The sequence below is a fragment of the Mobula birostris genome, chromosome 27 (assembly GCF_030028105.1).
Source record: "Mobula birostris isolate sMobBir1 chromosome 27, sMobBir1.hap1, whole genome shotgun sequence".
NCBI classification, from domain to species: Eukaryota; Metazoa; Chordata; class Chondrichthyes; order Myliobatiformes; family Myliobatidae; genus Mobula; species Mobula birostris.
This window is the reverse complement of record NC_092396.1, coordinates 5603400-5622796: the sequence shown is the minus strand read 5'-3', so window position 1 is coordinate 5622796 and position 19397 is coordinate 5603400. Positions and strand designations below refer to the sequence as shown.

The 19397-nt window shown below is 43.9% G+C and overlaps 1 protein-coding gene across 2 annotated transcripts in view; it reads right to left on the bottom strand.

Annotated features, from left to right (window-relative positions):
• The window catches only part of noc2l (NOC2-like nucleolar associated transcriptional repressor), a 169353-nt gene that overhangs the window by 57213 nt on the left and 92743 nt on the right, over positions 1-19397 (bottom strand). For both annotated transcript variants that reach the window (XM_072245051.1, XM_072245052.1), the window contains exons 13-15: positions 18450-18563; positions 12200-12301; positions 3105-3248 (exon numbers count right to left, since the gene is read on the bottom strand). In XM_072245051.1, coding sequence (XP_072101152.1) covers positions 3105-3248; positions 12200-12301; positions 18450-18563 — 360 coding nt within the window. The remainder of the gene's footprint in view (positions 1-3104; positions 3249-12199; positions 12302-18449; positions 18564-19397) is intronic.

The following is a 19397-nucleotide window of genomic DNA, read 5'->3' as shown; positions in this document are numbered from 1 at the left end:
TGCTTAAAATGTTGAAAAGAATGTTTCATCTTTAACTTTATGACTTTTGGAAATCAGGTCATCTTTTACTCGCATAGCTATTCACAGTAACAGAAACTTCTGCATGCCACTGTAAATGTCTTCTGTGGTGTGAAAACACTTAAACTCTACCAGTTCCATTGTAAACAAGCTCAATTTGTTGAGCTTACCAAATAAACCAATGACCAGCATTTGGCTTGGAATTGGTTTATGATTACCACATGTATGAGCTTAAACCAGCACAAAAAACTGTGGTGATTCAAGATTCAAGTTTATTTGTCAACGTGTAAATCACAACATGTGGGGAAATGCATTGTTTGATCAACAATCAACACACTTAAGGGTGTGCTGGGGGCAGCCCGCAAGTGTTGCCACGCACTCTGACGCCAACGTAGCATACCCAGAATGCTCGGCAGAACACAGAACACAACAAGCAACAGCAGCTAAAACAGGCCCCATTCCATTCACGCACATACACAGTCCTATAACCCCAGAGCAGGTCTCTGGCCCCAGCAGACACAGAATTGGGCTTGCAGGCACCCGGGCTTCAATTTCATCAGCAGACTCGGCTCTAGCCAACGGGGTTCGACTTCCGTGACTGTGAATGTATGCAGCTCCTAGTTTGTTTCGACTGCCTGAACTACTGGGCACTTTTACACAGCTTTAGCTGGGTTGCAGGTAACAGCTGAAACCCAACCATACTGTTTACCTCTCACTCCAAACAGCACCTCCGCTCTGCAGAACAGCCTTTGCCTTTGTCTTGCTGCCTCATAGCACCTCTAGCAATAATTTTCCTCTGACAGTTTTTCCTATCACTGCCGTGTGTCTAAATTGAGCCTGATTGATGTTGTGACTGAAACGAAACCTGTCTTGGCTAGACTGTCATAAACACAAAAGATACTTGCAAATTTTCAACAGACGTACTGTGGAGAGCATTCCAACTGGCTGCACCACTATTTGATATGGAGGCACCACTGCACAGGACCGAAAAAAGCTGCAGAAAGTTGTAAATTTAGCCAGCCTCAGCATGGGCAATAGCCTCCCCAGTATCAAGGACATCTTCAAAAGGTGATATCTCAAGAAGGTAGCAACCATTATTAAAGACCCCGATCACCCAGGACGTTCCCTCTTCTTTTGCTACTAACAGGGAGGAGACACACACTCAACGATTCAGGAACAGCTCTTTCCCCTCCACTATCAGATTTCAGAATGTACACTACCTCACTAATTTTTTTGCTGTCTTTCTGCAGTACTTAATTGAAATTTTATATGTATTTTTATTGTAATTGATAGTTTTTAAAAATTATGTATTGCAATGTACTCTGCTGCCACAAAACAACAAAATTGGCAACATATGCCAATGTTACTAAACCTGATTCTGACTGTGATTCTGCAGATGTTGGAAATCCAGAGCAATGCACATGCAAAATGCTGAAGAACTCAGCAGGTCAGGCAGCATCTACGGAGAGGAATAAAGAGTCGACGTTTTGGGCTGAGACCTTTCATCAGAACTCAATTCTGATGAAGGGGCTCATCCCAAACCATTGACTATTTATTCCTCTCCATAGATGCTGCCTGACCTGTTGGCTAGACTATCTACAGTTTTATCGGAATTCTGGCTATTAGTAAGTAAGAATGAACCAAGTTCATGGAGAACTTTCTCTACATAACAAATGGAACATTCTTCTTCTGCTGATGTGTGATTAGGCAGAATTTCCAACTCTAACCAGCAAGTGCCATTGCATCACTCTTCTTCGCACTCACTCTGCCCCCACCATTCAGTCGCAGGACAACTGTCCCGTCAACGCCAAAAACGTACAAAAAGAGTTGGGAAGCATCACCAGGGAAGGCTTGAAACATGGGACTGCTCTACATAGCCAACGAAAAGCAGGCATAGCACAAGCCCATGGCTACACTTTGAGTTTGGATAAAGTAGAAGTTTTATCCCCCTCCCCTTCCCTCTTCTTCATTTCCCCATTGCCATCGTCTCTCCTCCTTCCCTTTCTCCCATGGTCCACTCTCCTCTCCTATCAGATTCCTTCTTCTTCAGCCCTTTACCTTTTCCACCTATCACCTCCCAGCTTCTTACTTCATCTCCTCTTCCCCACCCACCTAGCTTCACCTATCACCTTCTAGCTTGTTTTCCTTCCCCTCCTCCCATCTTTTTATTCTGGATTCTTCGTCCTTTCCAGTCCTGATGAAGGGTGTCAGTGCAAGACATCGACTCTTTATTCCCCTCCATAGATGCTGCCTGTCCTGCTGCGTTCCTCCAGCATTTTGTATCTGGTGTCTTGAATTTCCAGATTCTGCAGAATCTCTTGAGCAATATCAGACCTTAGAGCTAAATGGCCAGTGCTATCATGTGTGCTGTTGTGTGCTGGGGCAGCAGGCTGAGGGTAGCAGACACTAACAGAATCAACAAACTCATTCGTAAGGCCAGTAATGTGGGGATGGAACTGGACTCTCTCACGGTGGTGTCTGAAAAGAGGATGCTGTCCAAGTTGCATGCCATCTTGGACAATGTCTCCTATCCACTACATAATGTACTGGGTGGGCACAGGAGTACATTCAGCCAGAGACTCATTCCACCGAGATGCAACACGAAGTGTCACAGGAAGTCATTCCTGCCTGTGGTCAACAAACTGTACAACTCCTCCCTTGGAGGGTCAGACACCCTGAGTCAATAGGCTGGTCCTGGACTTATTTCCTGGCATAATTTACATATTACTATTTAACTATTTATGGTTTTATTACTATTTATTATTTATGGTGCAACTGTAAAGAAAACCAATTTCCCCTGGGATCAATAAAGTATGACTATGACTAAATTGTAATTTTTCATTGATTCTACTGTATTTCTCTGTTCTAACATAAATACCCACAAGAAAATGCATTTGAAAGTAGTGTAGAGTATAGTAACATATAATTTCTGTGATAATGAATTTACTTTGAACTTTGAAAATAAATATCATCAGAGATTACAGAGGGCATTCAACAGTGTCAGATCCAAATTGATGAAGTACCATTCAGAGGTCTTCTACACTGATTGGAGATGGAGAATATTCAGCAACAAATCACGAACTTACCACAGCCTGTTTATCTGCCACGCCGAACGTCACCTTCTGTCGCCTCTTGGTCAGGAAGGCGGCGTTCTCCTGCACCTTCTCCAGCAACTGCCTGATCTGCTTGCAGTAATTAGCCACTTTGCACTCCTTGAGAAAGGTTTTCAGCTGCAAGAGAAACCAGACACAGGTCACCAGAAACTGCCTCTCCATCAGTTTGAAAGACCGCAAGACACCGGAGCAAAATTAGGCCATTCGGCCCATCGAGTCTGCTCCACCATTCCATCATGTCTGATTCATTATCCTTCTCAAACCTATTCTCCTGCCTTCTCCCCTTTGACGCCCTAACTAATTAAGAACCAATCACCCTCTGTTTTACTTATATACACTTGGCCTCCACAACCATCTGTGGCAATGAATTCCACAAATCCGCCAGCCTCTGGTTAAAGAAATGTCTCCTCATCTCTGTTCTAAAGGGATATCCTTCTATTCTGAGGCTGCGCCCCCTGGTTCTAGAGGGTCCCCCACCACAACTCGAGTAACAGCGCAAGCAACAATCCATCGGGTTTGTGCCTCACCCTGCCAGACAGTTACCCACTGCAACCAGAAAACCTTCTGTTGTGATAACAGCTCACGATCTCCTTCAAGTACAGCGTAAAGCACTAATAATTGTCATTTATTCTGGCACTGACTCTACGAAGTGGCAGCGTTTTAATGTATTTATTTATTTAGAGGTACAACGTGGAAAAGGCCTTTCCAGCTCAATGAACCGTGCCTCCTAGCAACCACCTATCGAGCCACAGCCTAATCACAGGGAGGTAGCAGATTGAGAGGAGATCTGACTGAGGTATACAGAATTATGAAGGGTAAATGCAAGTGGGCTTTTTCCACTGAGGTTGGGTGGGACTACAACCAGAGGTCAAGGGTTAAGGGTGAAAGGTGAAAAGTTTAAGGGGAACATGAGGAGAAAATTCTTCACTCAGAGGGTGGTGAGAGTGTGGAACGAGCTGCCAGTGCAAGTGGTGCACGCGGATTCAATTTCAACATTTAAAGAGAAGTTGGACAGTAGGGGTTTGGAGGGCTACGGTCCCAGTGCAGGTCGATGGGTGTAGATAGTTTAAATGGCTCAGCATGGATGGACTGGATTGGCCAAGGGGCCTGTTTCTGTGACGATGACAACTTATAGTTAACCTGCTGACCTGGTATGTCTTTGTGTGACAAAACCAGAGTACCTGAAGGAAACACACGTGGTCACGGGAAAGATGTACAAACTTTGCAATTTTATAAAATTCTGGTTAGGCCACATCTGCATACAGTTCTGGTCGCCTCACTATCGGAAGGATGTTGAGGCTTTGGAGAGAGTGCAGAAGAGGTTTACCAGGATGCTGCCTGGTTTAGAGAGCATGTGCTATCGTGAAAGGCTCCATAAACCTGGGTTGTTTTCTCTGGAGCGCCGGAGGCTGAGAGGAGATCTGATAGAGGTTTACGAGATTATGAGAGGCAGAGAGAGAGTGGATAGAGAGCATCAGTTTGCAATGTCTAATACCAGAGGGAATGCATTGAAGGTGAGAGGGGGAAGGTTCAAGGGGGATGTGCGGGGTAAGTTTTTTACTCAGACAGCGGTGGACGCCTGGAATGTGCTGCCTGGTATGGTGGTAGAGGCAAATATGTCAGAGGCTTTGAAGAGACATTGGATAAGGCCATGGATGCAAGGATGATGGAGGGATATGGACATGGTGTAGGTAGAAGGGATTAGTGTTTGGGTGTTTTTCATTTGCTTTTTAGCCTGCTACTGTGGTGTACTATTCTATGTTCTCAGTTCTTAATGGCAGATGTCAGAATTGAACTCCAACACCTCGAGCTGTAACAATGTCATGCTAACGGCTACACTACCATGGCAACCTCGAACTGCAGTACATACCATAAAACTATCTGGCAGACAGAAATGGGCAAATACATCAAGTAACAATTCCACACAATACTCAAACCATTTCAACGGCCAACTAGTAAGTCACAATGAACCTTCACGTAACACCAGCTTGGCCCCATTGCATCCATTTCTAGGTGCCATGCCTCGGGAAGGACGTGAAGTCTTTGGAATGGGTGCACAAAAGAGCTACCAAAATGTTTGCAGGTGTGAAGGACTCTGGTCATTTGGATGGACCACAGAAGATTCTAAAGCACGCTGCTGGGGCTGGAGGGCTTGACAGACATGGGCTATTTTCCCTGGAGTGAAGGAGGCTGAGGCAGAATTGGCCATTCTGCCGATCCAGTCTGCTCTGCCATTTCATCATAGCTGATTCATTATCCCTCTCAACTCCATTCCTCTGTCTTCTTCCAGTAACCTTAACACCCTGACTAATCAAGAACGTATCAACCTCGACTTTAAATATACCCAGTGACTTGGCTTCCACAGCTATTTGTGGCAACGAATTCCACAGATTTACCACCCTCTAGCTGTAGAAATTTCTGCTTATCTCTGTTCTAAATGGACATTCCTCTACTCTGAGGCTGTGCCCTCTGGTCCTAGGCTCCCCCACTACAGGAAACATCCAGTCTATCTTGGTCGTTCATTATTTAATAGGTTTCAATACGATCCCACCCCCCCTCATTCTTCTAAACTCCAGTGAGTACAGATCTAGAGCCATCAAACACTCTTCATCTTATGTTATGACCTTATATAAGTTTTTAAAGTGATAAGGGCCAAAATGGGATCATCACAGACATCTTCTCTGGGCAGGGGAAACTCAAATCAGGGGGCAGAGGCTTATGGTAAATGGAAAGGTTAATAGGGCAAGTTTTTAAACCCAGAGGGTGATGGCATATGGAACGAGACGCCAGAGGAAGTGACACAGGCAAGTATAATTACAACATGAGGCAGATGTTTGGATAACGACGTGAAAAAGTTCACAGTGATATGGGTCAAATGCAGGCGAGTGGTACCAGCTCAGGTTGACACCTTACGGATGAGCTGAGCAGAGGGACCTAATAAATGTTTTGTTCTCAGAACCCGCTCAGTTAGGCAGAAAGTCACAAACACCAGTCATCTACTTAGAACAAAACCTAGTCTAGTAGGACAAAATAGGAGGCATTAAAACATGTGCACGGGCCCCCCCCCCCACTGAGCACACCTCCCACTCGATCTGCAGTGCTATTCCCCACCAGCCCGTCGGTGAGGCCTCAAAGAACTAGCCCCAAGCACCCCCACCGACCGCTCAATCTTAGTACCCTTTCCACCGATGTGGAACACCTCAGTAAGTGGGCTGATGCAGTGCACCAAGCCAAACCACCGAATCAGAACGGATCATCACCCGTCACCACTCTGCGCGAGTCCTACCCTCGTGTTCCCCTCGCTTTCACATTCCTTTGGTAGGCAGCATTACATCCTCATGGTTGTACTCCCACAGCGGTAATGAAAGTTCTGTTACAGTCAAGGCCGCAGTGGCCGTGACACGTTCGACAGTCACACTCTTTACAAATGGGACCAGCTCATTTGGACAAGATGGGCAGAAGGGCCTGTTTACTATAACTCTATAAGCTGGGGTTGTTCTCCTTGGAAAGCAGTGGATTGTGACAGGATCATGCAAGGTACAAAGTAGACAGACAGCAGATAAAGAGAAAGCACGATTTGTCACATGTACATCCAGACATGCAGTGAAATGCCTTGTTTGTGTTAACGACCAGTACAGTCCGAGGATGTGCTGGGGCAGCCTGCAAGAGGTGCCATGCTTCCAGCGCCAGTGTAGCAATTCCTGAAAGGTGCGGTGCATACCACCAATTCATACCATACGTTGTCTCAAAGTGACAGTGCTGGAGGATCTCAGCAAGTCAGGCAGCAACCATGAAGGGAGACACCACTGCATATCTCTGCAACTCTAAAATCACTGATATCTGGCACCGCATAGCAAGCCCACAACGTACTAACCCTAACACGTACTTCTTTAGAATGGGGGAGGAAATTGAAGTATCCGGAGAAAACACACATAGTCACAGGGACAACGTACAAACTCCTTATAGACAGTGTTGGGAATCACTGGGGCTGTAATAACGTGATGCTAACTGTTATGCTACCATCCGCTAACTTCATAAAATAGTTAAAGTACGGATATGGAAAACGTGCATAAATACCTGCGTGTATTTACAATGTAAACAGCATTAAAAACAGTGGTTTAAAGTGTGTCCAGTGCAATGATGGGAGTAATAGATAGAGGGGGTGGGGGAGGTGCTAAAGAGGATGATTAATCAGATTAACGGCTCCGGTGTGAAGGTGACAACAACAGAACTCTCCTTTCCCTATACGGAGGCCCGTGCATCTGTGCATTCGGCGTACACTCATGGCCACTTTACTGTACTCAATAAAGTGGCCACTGAGTGTACGTTCGTGGTCTTCTGCTGCTGTAGCCCACCCACATCAAGGTTCAACGTGCTGTGTGTTCAGAGATGCTCTCCCACACTCCCATACATGGCTGTTTGAGTTACTGTCACCTTCCAGTCAGCTTGACCTAGTCTGGCCATTCTCCTCTGACCTCTCTCATTGACAAGGTGTTTTCACTCACAGAACTGCCGCTCACTGGATGTTTTTTGTTTGTTTTTCACACCTTTCTTTGTAAACTCTAGAGACTGTTGTGCATGAAAGCAGTTTCTGAGGCTACGTCCACACTACGCCGGATAATTTTGAAAACGCTGGTTTCGAGTAAAAACGGCAGACGTACACACTAAGCGTTTTTCAAAATATCTCTGTCCACACTAACACGGATATTTGGGCGAATCTCCTCTACTGGGCACACACAAGACACACAGAAAACAAGCGAAGAGGGAACGGTATACTTCGTGCGCGTTTGTCCAGTTACAGAGTAGAAAAACTTCAAAGGAATTGCTCTTGGCTCTCGCGCAGGAGGACTTAAAACTAAAAAAAACAAATACTGGAGCATATTTAGGCAACCGACAGGGAGTTCACGGACAGTATGACCCGGCTGACGACGAACATTGAAAAACTGACTAACTCTGTTGCATTAATAAAGCACCTTGTTAAATGTACAAAACATGTCTGCATCAGTGTTATCTTGTATTCCCATACAATGTTACATTAGGCTGTTACACACCTATTGTCAGAGAAGTACTTGCATAAATAGGTAAACCACCTTCATACAAGCAAGGACAGAATACAGGGCAAAATGAGTATACTTATTTATTCAGTAAGCTATGGGTCAAAGTATTTGGTGAGTACATTTCTAACTCTTCTGGCTTCAGTCTCATTGCTGTCTGTTCTGAAATTGTTACGTTATGTGGGGGGTTGCGTTCAAGAAAAGAACGAAATGCCGCGCCGTGGCCATCTGTTCCGGCACGTCATGACAGCGTTTTTAAATCGTCAAAAAAGCTCACTTTACAGTTTAACTCTCACGCCGTTCACACTGACTGCCCGTTACAACAGCCGTCCGGCAGTGCTTGCGCAGTACCAAGCAGAAGCAGAAAAACCATTGTTGTTGTGGTGTTGTCATGACAGCGTTTTTAAATCTCTCCGTTTACCCCGTACACACTACAACGGATATGAGGCGTTTTCAGATTTATTCACTCTGGAGACCGTTTCTGAAAATCTCCGTTTTAGGGGGATGAGAATGTCGCTTTAGTGTGGACAGAGGGTCAAAACGAAGAAAAAAAGCTTCGTTTTCAAAATTATCCGGCGTAGTGTGGACGTAGCCTGAGATACTCAACCACAGTGCCTGGCACCAACAATCATTCCGCCATCAAAGTCAGTGAGATCACATTCCTTCTCCATTCTGATGCTTGTTCTGAACAACTGAACCTCCTGACCATGTCTGCATGCTTTAGTGTGTTGAGCTGTTGCCACGTTAGATATTTGCATTAACAAATATTAGGTTAGATATTTGCATTAACGAGCAGGTGTGAAGGTGTTCCTAATAAAGTGGCCACTGAGTGTGTGCTCCCAGATCTGCATCAGTTCACGTCTCCACACTTCCACGTCTCTTATAATTAACAACTGCACTGGGTGTTTTCATCATTACTGTCAGTTGTACTGCGCTCCTGAATTTAACACCCAATTAGCCACCAATTTTTTGCACATTATTTTAGTGGTGCCACAGACAGGTCGGTCACACTCTGATTAACATCTCAATCCGTGATTAAATAAATGCAAGGAACTCACTGAGAATTTTAAACAATGTGCTGGTTAAATGAGAACACATCCCCCTGACTGACCAGGTTTCCTTCGGGAGTACTGAATTCGTGCATCATATTTGAAAGTGAATTTTTGCAAACTCACAAACAGTTCTTGGATTCTATGGAGTCAAAGTACTGATGATCTGCTGGATTGAAAACCACCAAAGACTTGATGGGATGAGGAGCCTCCGGTCCGTGACGAATACACTCTCACTTCACACACCCATGCACATAACCATTCAAAATATGCCCTCCCCTCACAAACACACTCACACACTCTACACCCAACCCTCCACACATATACTTAAAATGCGCCCTCCCCCGACAAACATACACACTCTACATCCAACCCTCCTCAGATACTCAAAATATGCCCTCCCCTCACAAACACACTCACACACTCTACACCCAACCCTCCACACATACTCAAAATGCGCCCTCCCCCGACAAACATACACACTCTACATCCAACCTTCCTCACAGATAATACACAACCACACAAATACTCAACATCTACTCCCCAAGCACACTCACTCTCTCTACATCTAACCCTCGACACACAGTCACTCACACCATCCAACTCACACACAAACTCACTCACACCATCCAACCCACTCACATAGTACACACACATACTCACTCTATATCCAAGTCTCCACTCACATAGTACACACACATTCACACACTCATGCACAAACACTCACATACACACTCTCTACATCCAACCCTCCGCACATATAGTACACACACTCGACGTGTAACCCTCCACACGCACACACACTCTACATGCAGTGCCTTGTAAGAGTATTCAGCCGCACCCCCCCATCTATTTTCATATTTTACTATCTCACTTTCTAAATTTAAAATATATTGAAGTAGGATTTTTGAGCTAATCTACAAAACATTGTGCATCATGTCAAATCAAAAGTAAAATTTCAAAACCTGTCAACAATTCACAAAATATTAAAAACCAAAATTGCATGGCTGATAAAGTATTCATCCCCTTTGTAATTACTAGGCTAACTTTCCTCAGGTGCAATACTGTATATTAGCTTAGCAACATACCCTACTTGTTGATGTAGAAAATTGGAGGATCACTTGAATAAATATCCCTCTCCCTGTAAGGTCCAACAGTATGGTAGATTTTCAACAGACCAAACCAAAATGAAGAAAAACGAGCATTCAAGGCAGACAAACTGAATAAGTATTTTGCATACTAGCAGTATAGTGGAAGTTCCAGGCATCAGGGGTCATGAAGTGCGTGAAGTTGCCATTACTAGGGTGAAGGTTCTTTGGAAACTGAAAGGTCTAGGAGGTAGATAAGTCACTTGGACCAGATGGTGTACACCCCAGGGTTCTGAAAGAGGTGGCTGAAATGGCTAATGTGAAGGCATTAGTAATGATCTTTCAAGAGTCACTAGATTCTGGAATGGTTCTGGAAAACCTCAAATGTCACTTCACTGTTCAAGAAGGGAGAGAGTCAGAAGAAAAGAAACGAGAGGCCAGTTAGTCTGACCTCAGTGGATAGGAAGATGTTGGAGTTGATTGTTAAGAATGTGGCTTTGGGGTACTGCGAGATACGTGATAAAATAGGCCGTAGTTAGCATGGTTTCCTCAAGGGAAAATCTTATCTGAAAAATCTGTTGGAATTCTTTGAAGAAATAATAAGCAGGATAGACAAAGGAAAATCAGTTGTGTACTTGGATTTTCAGAAGGCCTTTGACAAGATGCCACACATGAGGCTGCTTAACAAGTTAAGAGCCCATGGTGTACTAGCATGGATAGAACATTGGCTGATTGGCAGGAGGAAAAGAGTGGAATAAAAGGAGCCTTTTCTGGTTGGCTGCGGTGACTAGTGGAGTGCCGCAGGGGCTGGAGTTGGGACCCCTTCTTTTTACATTGTATGTCAATGACTTGGATGATGGAATTGATGTCTTTGTTACAAAGTTTGCAGACGATATGAAGATAGGTTGAGGGGCAGGTAGTTTTGAGGAAGTAGAGAGGCTACAGAAGGAGTTAGACAGATTAGGAGAATGGGCAAAGAAATGGTAGATGGAATCCAGTGCTGGGAAGTGTATGGTTATGCACTTTAGTGGAAGAGATAAAAGAGTTAGTTATTTTCTAAATGGAGAGAAAATTCAAATATCTGAGGTGCAAAGGGACTTGGGAGTTCTTGTGCAGGATTTCCTGAAGGTTGATTAGTAGGTTGAGTCTTTGGTGAGGAAGGCAAATGTGATGTTAGCATTTATTTCAAGAGGACTAGAATATAAGAGCAAAGGTGCAATGTCGAGGCTTTGTAAAGCTCTGGTGAGGCCTCACTTGGAGTATTGTGAACAGTTTTGGGCCCCTTATCTTAGAAAGAACGTGCTGACATTGGACAGGGTTCAAAGGAGGTTCACAAAAGTTGTTTCAGGATTGAATGGTTTATCATATGAAGTGTATTTGATGGCTCTGGGCCTGTATTCATTAGAATTCAGAAGAATGAAGAATGAGGGGTAACCTCATTGAAACCTATCAAATGTTGAAAGGTCTTGATAGAGTGGATGTGAAGAGGGTATTCCCTACAGTGGGAGAGTCTAAAACCAGAGGACACAGCCTCAGAATAGAAGGGCGTTGTTTTAGAACGGAGATGAGGAGGAATTTCTTTTGCAAGAGAGTGGTGAATCTGTGGAATTTGTTGCTAAAGGCATCTGTGGAGGCTAAGCCTCTATGTATATTTAATGCAGAAGTTGATAGATTCTTTATTGGTCAATAATAAATTGGTCAATAGAGAAGGCAAGAGATCAGGGCTCAGAGGAAAAAATGGATCAGCCATGATGAAATGGTAGAGCACTCATAGACCGAATGGCCTAATTCTGCTCCTATATCTTATGGCCTTATATACTCACTCCACACACTGGCTCCAATCCACAATTCACACAAAACCTCAAACGTTTCCGTACCTGAATGATAACAGGTAACACCAGTTCTGGAAAGCCAACGGTGTGTGCCTGAGTCTGCAAGTACTCCAGCGTCAGGTCATACAACTGCTCGATCAAACCATCCTGCAATGAAAATTTATAAATCATAAGCCATAATATTTCAGCATTCTCAATTATCCTTGAAATTAATGCAGCATATCCTCTAACGAATGACAGATTACTTTCTGTCTTAGTAACAGCAGTGTTTGCAAAACTTATCACCTAGTTCAGAATGACCTGGAGTACAGAACACAGATGTCTCTACCATCAGCTTTCTGATTGGACAATGCACCCATGAACACCACCTCAGTGTTCTTCTCTCTCTCTTTTTTCACTATAACAACTTTACTGCATATTATTTATTATAATTCATATATTTATTATTATGTATTGCAATTAACTGCTGCCTAATAATAATAAATTTCACTATATATGGCAATGACATTAACCCAGATTCTGAATTCTGAGAATCCCATCCCTCCTGGAACTTTGCAAGTTGTTGGTACAAACAGCTGGTATGATATCTGATTCATTACTTCACAGATGCCGGTGTTTTGCATCTGAGACTTTTAATGTGAAGTTGTGGTGGTGAGGCAAAAAAAAGTGTTTCAGAAATGTTCACTATTTGTTGGTGGGTGTTTCTTTCCAAACTGACCAAATGTGCTGAGTCCTAGGCAAGCAACAGATATCTATTGCTTCAGAATAGAAGGACATTCCTTTCGAACAGAGATGAGGAGGGATTTCTTCACCCAGAGGGTGGTGAATCTGTGGAATTCATTACCACAAATAGCTGTGGAGGCCTAGACATTGGGTATATTTTTTAGATTATGAGAACACTCAGTCCTCTTTTATTGTCATTTAGAAATGCATGTATGCATTAAGAAATGATACAATGTTTCTCCAGAGTGATATCACAGAAAACAGGACAAACCAAAGACTAACGCTGACAGAACCACATAATTATAACATATAGTTACAGCAGTGCAAAACAATACCATAATTAAAGCAGAGTTAGAAGTTTTTTGATAAGTCAGGGTGTCAAACGTTACAGGGAGAAGGCAGGAGAATGAAGTTGAGAGGGATAATAAATCAGTGATGATGGAATGAGAGAACTGACTCGATGGGCCGAATGTCCAAATTCTGCTCCTATATTTTATGGGTAAAGCATTTATTTAAAATGATTAAGTTTAAAGTTCAAAGTAAATCTGCTACCAAAATACATATATGTTACCACATAAAACCCCCTGAGATTCAATTTCTTGCTGACATATTTAATAAATCCATAACAGAATCAATGAAAAACAGCACCAACTTGGGTTCTCACCCAGTGCGCAAAGGACAAAAATCTGCGCGAATACAAAAAGAAAGAAATAATAATAATAATAATAAATAAGCAATAAATACCGAGACCATGAGATAAAGAGTCCTTGAAAGTGAAATCATCAGTTATGGGAACATTTCAATGATGGGGCAAGTTGTCCCCTCTGGTTGAAGAGCCTGGTGGTGAGGGGGCAATAAGTGTTTCTGAGCCTGGTGGCAGGAGTCCCTAATGCTCCTGCGACTTCTTGCTGATGGCAGCAGTGAGAAGCAAGCGTGTCCTGTGTGATGGGGGTCTGTAATGACGGACCCAGTTTTCCCGCGACAACACTCCGTGTAAATGTTCTCAGCGGTGGGGAGGGCTTTACCCATGAAGGACTGGGCATATCAACTGCATTTTGTAGGATTTTCAGTTCAAGGGCATTGGTGTATCTATACTAGGCCGTGATGCAGTCAGTCAATATACTCTCCACTAGACATCTATAGAAGTTTGTCAAAGTTTTGGATGGCACGTCGAATCTTTGCAAACTCCTGAGGAAGTAGAGGTGCTGCCGTGCTTCCTTCGTAACTGCACTTGCCTGCTGGGTCCAGGACAGATCCTCTGAAATGATATCACTGAGGAGTTTAAAGTTGCTGACACTCTCCATCTCTGATCCTCTGATGAGGACTGGCTCATGGACCTCTGGTTTCCTCCTCCAGAAGTCAAAAATCAGCTCCTTAGCCTTGCTGACATTGAGAGAGAGGTTGTTGTTGTGGCAGCAGTCAACCAGATTCTCAATCTCCCTCCTGACTCCTCACCATCGTTGATTCGGCCTACCATAGTGACGTTGTCAGCAAATTTGCATATGGCCTTGGAGTTGTGTTTAGTCACACAACCGTAAGTGTAAAGTGATCAAAGCAGAGGGCTAAGCACACAGCCTGTGCTGATGGAGACTGTGGAGGAGATGTCGCCAAACCGAACCGACTGGGGTCTGCAAGTGAGGAAATCAATTGCACAAAGCGTTATTGAAGGCAAGATCTTGGAGATTATTGATTAGTTTTCAGAGGACGATGGTATGCTGAGCGGTAGTTGATAAGGAGCATCCTGATGTATGGCATCGTTGCTGTCCAGATGTTCCAGGGTTGAGTGGCCAAAGAGGTGGCATCTGCTGTGGACCTGTTGCTCTGGTAGGCAAATTGAAGCAGATCCAAGTTGTTTCTCATGCAGGAGCCGAAATGTTTCATCACCAACCTCTCAAAACACCTCACCACTGACGCTGTAAGTGCTAGTGAACGATAGTCATTGAGGCAGGTTATCATGATCTTCTCAGGCACTGGTACAATTGTAGCCTGCTTGAAGCAGGTGGGTACCTCAGACTGCTGCAGTGAGAGCTTAAAGATCTCAGTCAGCACTCCGGCCAGTTGACTAGCACAGGTTTTCAAAAGTTGGCCAGCTATCTCATCCACACTTTCCGTGAGGTCACCCTCCTGAAAGCTGCTCACATGTTGGCCTCAGGGACTGAAATCACAGGGTCACTGGGGGCCGCGGGAGTTTGTTATGGTTGGGTCAAAGTGAGCAAGAAGGCATTGAGCTCATCTGGAAGTGAAGCCCTATTGTCACCAATGTCGCTTGGTTTAACTTTGTAAGATGTGATAGTATTCGAGCCCTGCCGCAACTGTCGAGCATCCTTCGTTGATTCATGTTGCAACTTTGCTCATGAGTTGGCTTTCCAGAGGTCGTACCTGGACCTCTTATGACCTTCTTGGTCACCAGACTTGAGTGCCTCTGACCTGGCCCTCAGCAGATTGCGGATCTCAGGGTTCATCTAAGGCTTCTAGTGGGGGAAGGCGCTGAATGATTTTGTGGGCGCAGACTGATGTTTTGTGCAAATCACAAGAACATCAATGCAAATTTTACGGAAAGAGCTCACTGTAGGTAGGCAACGCCCACAGAGATAAAAATAAAAGATGTGGCTTTACACTTTCATGTTGAGTATAGGCTTTATTTGGAGTGTGGTACTAATTGATCTTGTTCCATATCGGAAAGATTTGCAACAAGAAAGAAAATAAATTGAATGGGTAAAATCTGTAACAAGTAATCGTATTCAATGACAGTGAACAAGATGAATGTAACACCAACAGACTCAAATGCCAATGTGGACAGCCAGAATGTGAGACTCACTGAACCTTGACGCAAAACAGGAAATAGCGATGGACTCAAATCCATGCAATCGGAAATCAAAGCTGTGGCTTCACACTGGCTCAGGGCATAAGCTTCAACAGTTGGGCAGGCATTAGTTAGCGGAGCAACGTTTAAAGATTAAGAAGGTTAAAGATTAGCTTTGTCACTTGTACATCGAAACATAGAGTGGAATGCACTGTTTGCAACAACTCAGTCTAAGATGTGCAGAACCTTCAAGATTCATAATGCTTCCAGCATGCCCACAACTTAATAACCCTAACCTATCTTTGGAATGTGGGAGGAAAACGAAGCACACAGAGGAAACCCACACAGTCACGGGGAGAACACACAAATTCCTTACAGACGACAGCAGGAATTGAACCCAGGTCAGTGATTGCTGGATGATAGAAAAATGGAGGGTTACGTAAGAGAGAAGGGTTAGATTGATCTTACAGTAAGCAAGGTGTCGGCATAACATCTTGGGCCAAAGAGCTTGCAATGTTATATACTCTATGTGAGAATAATAAACTAACTTACCAATTTTGTACTATAGAAATAACCAAAAAGCAGTTGCTAAACAAATAAGGAAAATTCACATCCTGATTTGAGTTACGCTACATTAAGCCTCAAAAAGTTTCAGCTTGGGTCTCCAAAGCTTCAAGCTTTCACAGTCCTCAGACTTGAGCCCTTCCCCTCCACCTTCTCAAGACTTCATTGGACAAGTGACACCCTTTTGATTCAAAAAAGCTGGAACAGAGGCTGGAGTACAGTTGGTGCAAACAGGGTATCTATTCAGGGCTGACAGTGCAGAACAAACATTGCGAATTGCCATCATTAAGGCAAGAAAAGCACAGCATAGGAACAGGCCCTTCAGCTCATGGCGTTATGCCAAAGTACAAAGTAAAGTGGTAGGGAGGAGAAGATGGCAGCGCGACACAGCGCACGCGGCCGCTCCGAAATTATATCGTATTTGTTAAGTAGGTACCGTGCACAATCCTGATTTGATGGAGACAGATATGAGAAGCACAGAGGAACATCTGGAGAAACTTCTGAAATGCCTGCTTCGCTGCCGCTGCTACTGTGCGATCGAGAATCTTCGGAGGGGAAGGCCCCAAATCCTCGGCTTTGCCTGTTGCCGGGGCCGAGGTCGAAGTGCTCGGCAGAGGTGGTGCTCGGTGCTCGGTGTCGGAGGCTCGAAGTTTTCAGATGGACTCAAGAGTCGGCTGTGGTTGGGTGCTTCCAGGGTGCTGCATCGGCAAGTTTGCGGCGCTGGAGGTTCATGGCAGGAAGAGAGTTTCTCTTCCTTCTGCTGTTTGCATGAGATGATGGGACTTTCGAGAGACTTTGAGACTCTTTTTTTACCGTGCCCATGGTCTGTTCTTTATCAAATTACGGTATTGCTTTGCACTGTTGTAACTATATGTTATAATTATGTGGTTTTTGTCAGTTTTTTTAGTCTTGGTTTGTCTTGTGATATCATTCTGGAGGAACATTGTATCATTTCTTAATGCATGCATTACTAAATGACAATAAAAGAGGACTGCATGTCCTCATAATCTAAATTTAATCTAATCTAAACAAATTTATTATCCAAGTACATATATGTCACCATATACAACACTGCGATTCGTTTTCTCACAGGCATACACAGTAAATCCAAGAAGCACAATAGAATCGGTGAGGGATTGCACCCAACAGGACGGGCATTAAGGATGTAATGTGAGGCTTTATATAGCATTTGTGAGGATTGAGCAATTGTGAGTACTGTGAGCAGTTTTAGGCCCCTTATCTAAAGAAGGATGAGCTGACATTGGAGAGGGTTCAAAGGAGGCATGTAAAAATGATTATGGGATTGAAAGGCTTGTCGTATGAGGAGCGTTTGATCGCTCTGGGCCTGTACTCGATGGAATTTAGAAGAATGAGGGGTGATCTCTCATTGAAACCTATCGAATGTTGAAAAGGTCTAGATAGAGTGGATGTGGAGAGGATGTTTCCTGTGGTAGGGGAGTCTAGGACCAGAGGGCACAGCCTTAGAATAGAGGGATATCCATTTGGAATGGAGATGAGGAGAAATTTCTTTAGCCACAGGGTGGTGAATCTGTGGAATTCGTTGCCACAGGTGGAGGGCAGATATTGAGTATATAAAGTGGAAGTTGACAGAAAAAGATACCAGCTGTCTACCTATGCTCCTCATAAGCTTAAACCCCCGCAGACTGTGCCACACAATGAACACACGCTACGAGAGACCCAGCTCTGTGGTTCCACAAGGCACAGGCCCAGAATGGACAATTACTTTTTATTTATTGAAATTCAGCACAGAGTAGTCCCATCCGGCCCTTTGAGCCACGCCACCCAGCAACCCCCGATTTAATCCTAGTCTAAACTCAGGACAGTTTACTATCACCAATTAACCTGCCAGCTGGTATGTCTTTGGACTGTGTGAGGAAACCAGAGCACCCGGAGGAAACCCATGCAGCCATGGGTAGAATGTACAAACTCCTTACAGGCAGTGGTGGGAATTAAACTAATGCATCACACTAATCACTACACTAATTACTATTTTAATTAGTTAGGCACTACATTGTAGGCTGAAGGGCTTGTTATCTTATCTAAATAAGAAGCTGGTGATTTCATAGTTTTTTATGGAGAGAGGGAAGGCATTTTAATGCTTAGATGTGGTGACTTTAACAGTTATACTCCCATTAAAGAACTACTTGGTTCCTTCAACAACAAGCAAGGTTGCTGTCTACTTACTCTGTACGCTTTCTCCTGCAAGTTTGCATTGGACAGCTTCAGAACCACAGCGAAGTTGATTGGCCGAACACTCATCCGTCCAGGCTTCTTGTTAAAATCCACCTGTTGGAAAATCTGAAGAACACAATCACTATTAAGTCAAATAAGACTCAACAGATGTCACTTTCTGAACTGTACATTTCAAGCTCAAAATATATTTATTTTGATTGCCTGAGAAGTTAAGCGTGATCAGGTTTATTTTTAAAGCAAACACTCTATCTCCCTCCGTAACAAAGAGAGAAAGTTTTTACTGTTTAATAGTGGAACATTGCTGCCAGAATTCCTCAGGTCAGTGTCCTACGCCCAACCATCTCCAACCACCACATCAACAATCTCCGGCCCATCCTAAGGCCAGAAGTGAAGATGCTCGTTACTTATTATTCAGGTTTTTCAGGGAATAAAATCCGTACCACACTGTAAGACTGAGGAACTGATTGTGGACTTCAGACAAGAGAACACACACCGGTCCTTACTGGGGGTCAGAAGTGGAAAAGGTGAGCAGTTTCAAGTTCTTGGGTGTCAATATCACCTGGGCCCAAAATACTGATGCAGGCAAGTCACCAGCTCTATTTCATTAGGAGTCTGAGGAGATAAAGTGTGTCAGCAAAGACTCTTAACAATTTTCTACAGATGTACTGCAAAGGGCATTCTAACTGGTTGCATCACCGTCTGGTATGGAGGTGCCACGGCACAGGATTGGAAAAAGCTGCAGAAAGTTGTAAACTCTGCCAGCTCCATCAAGGAAATCTTCAAAAGCCGATGCTTCAAAAAGATTGTATCCATCATTAAGGACCCTCATGACCCAGGACATGCCCTCTGATTACTACCATCAGAGAGGAGGTGCAGGAGCCTCAATATTTTAGGAACAATTTCTCCCCCTCATCATTAGATTTCTGAACAGACAGTGAA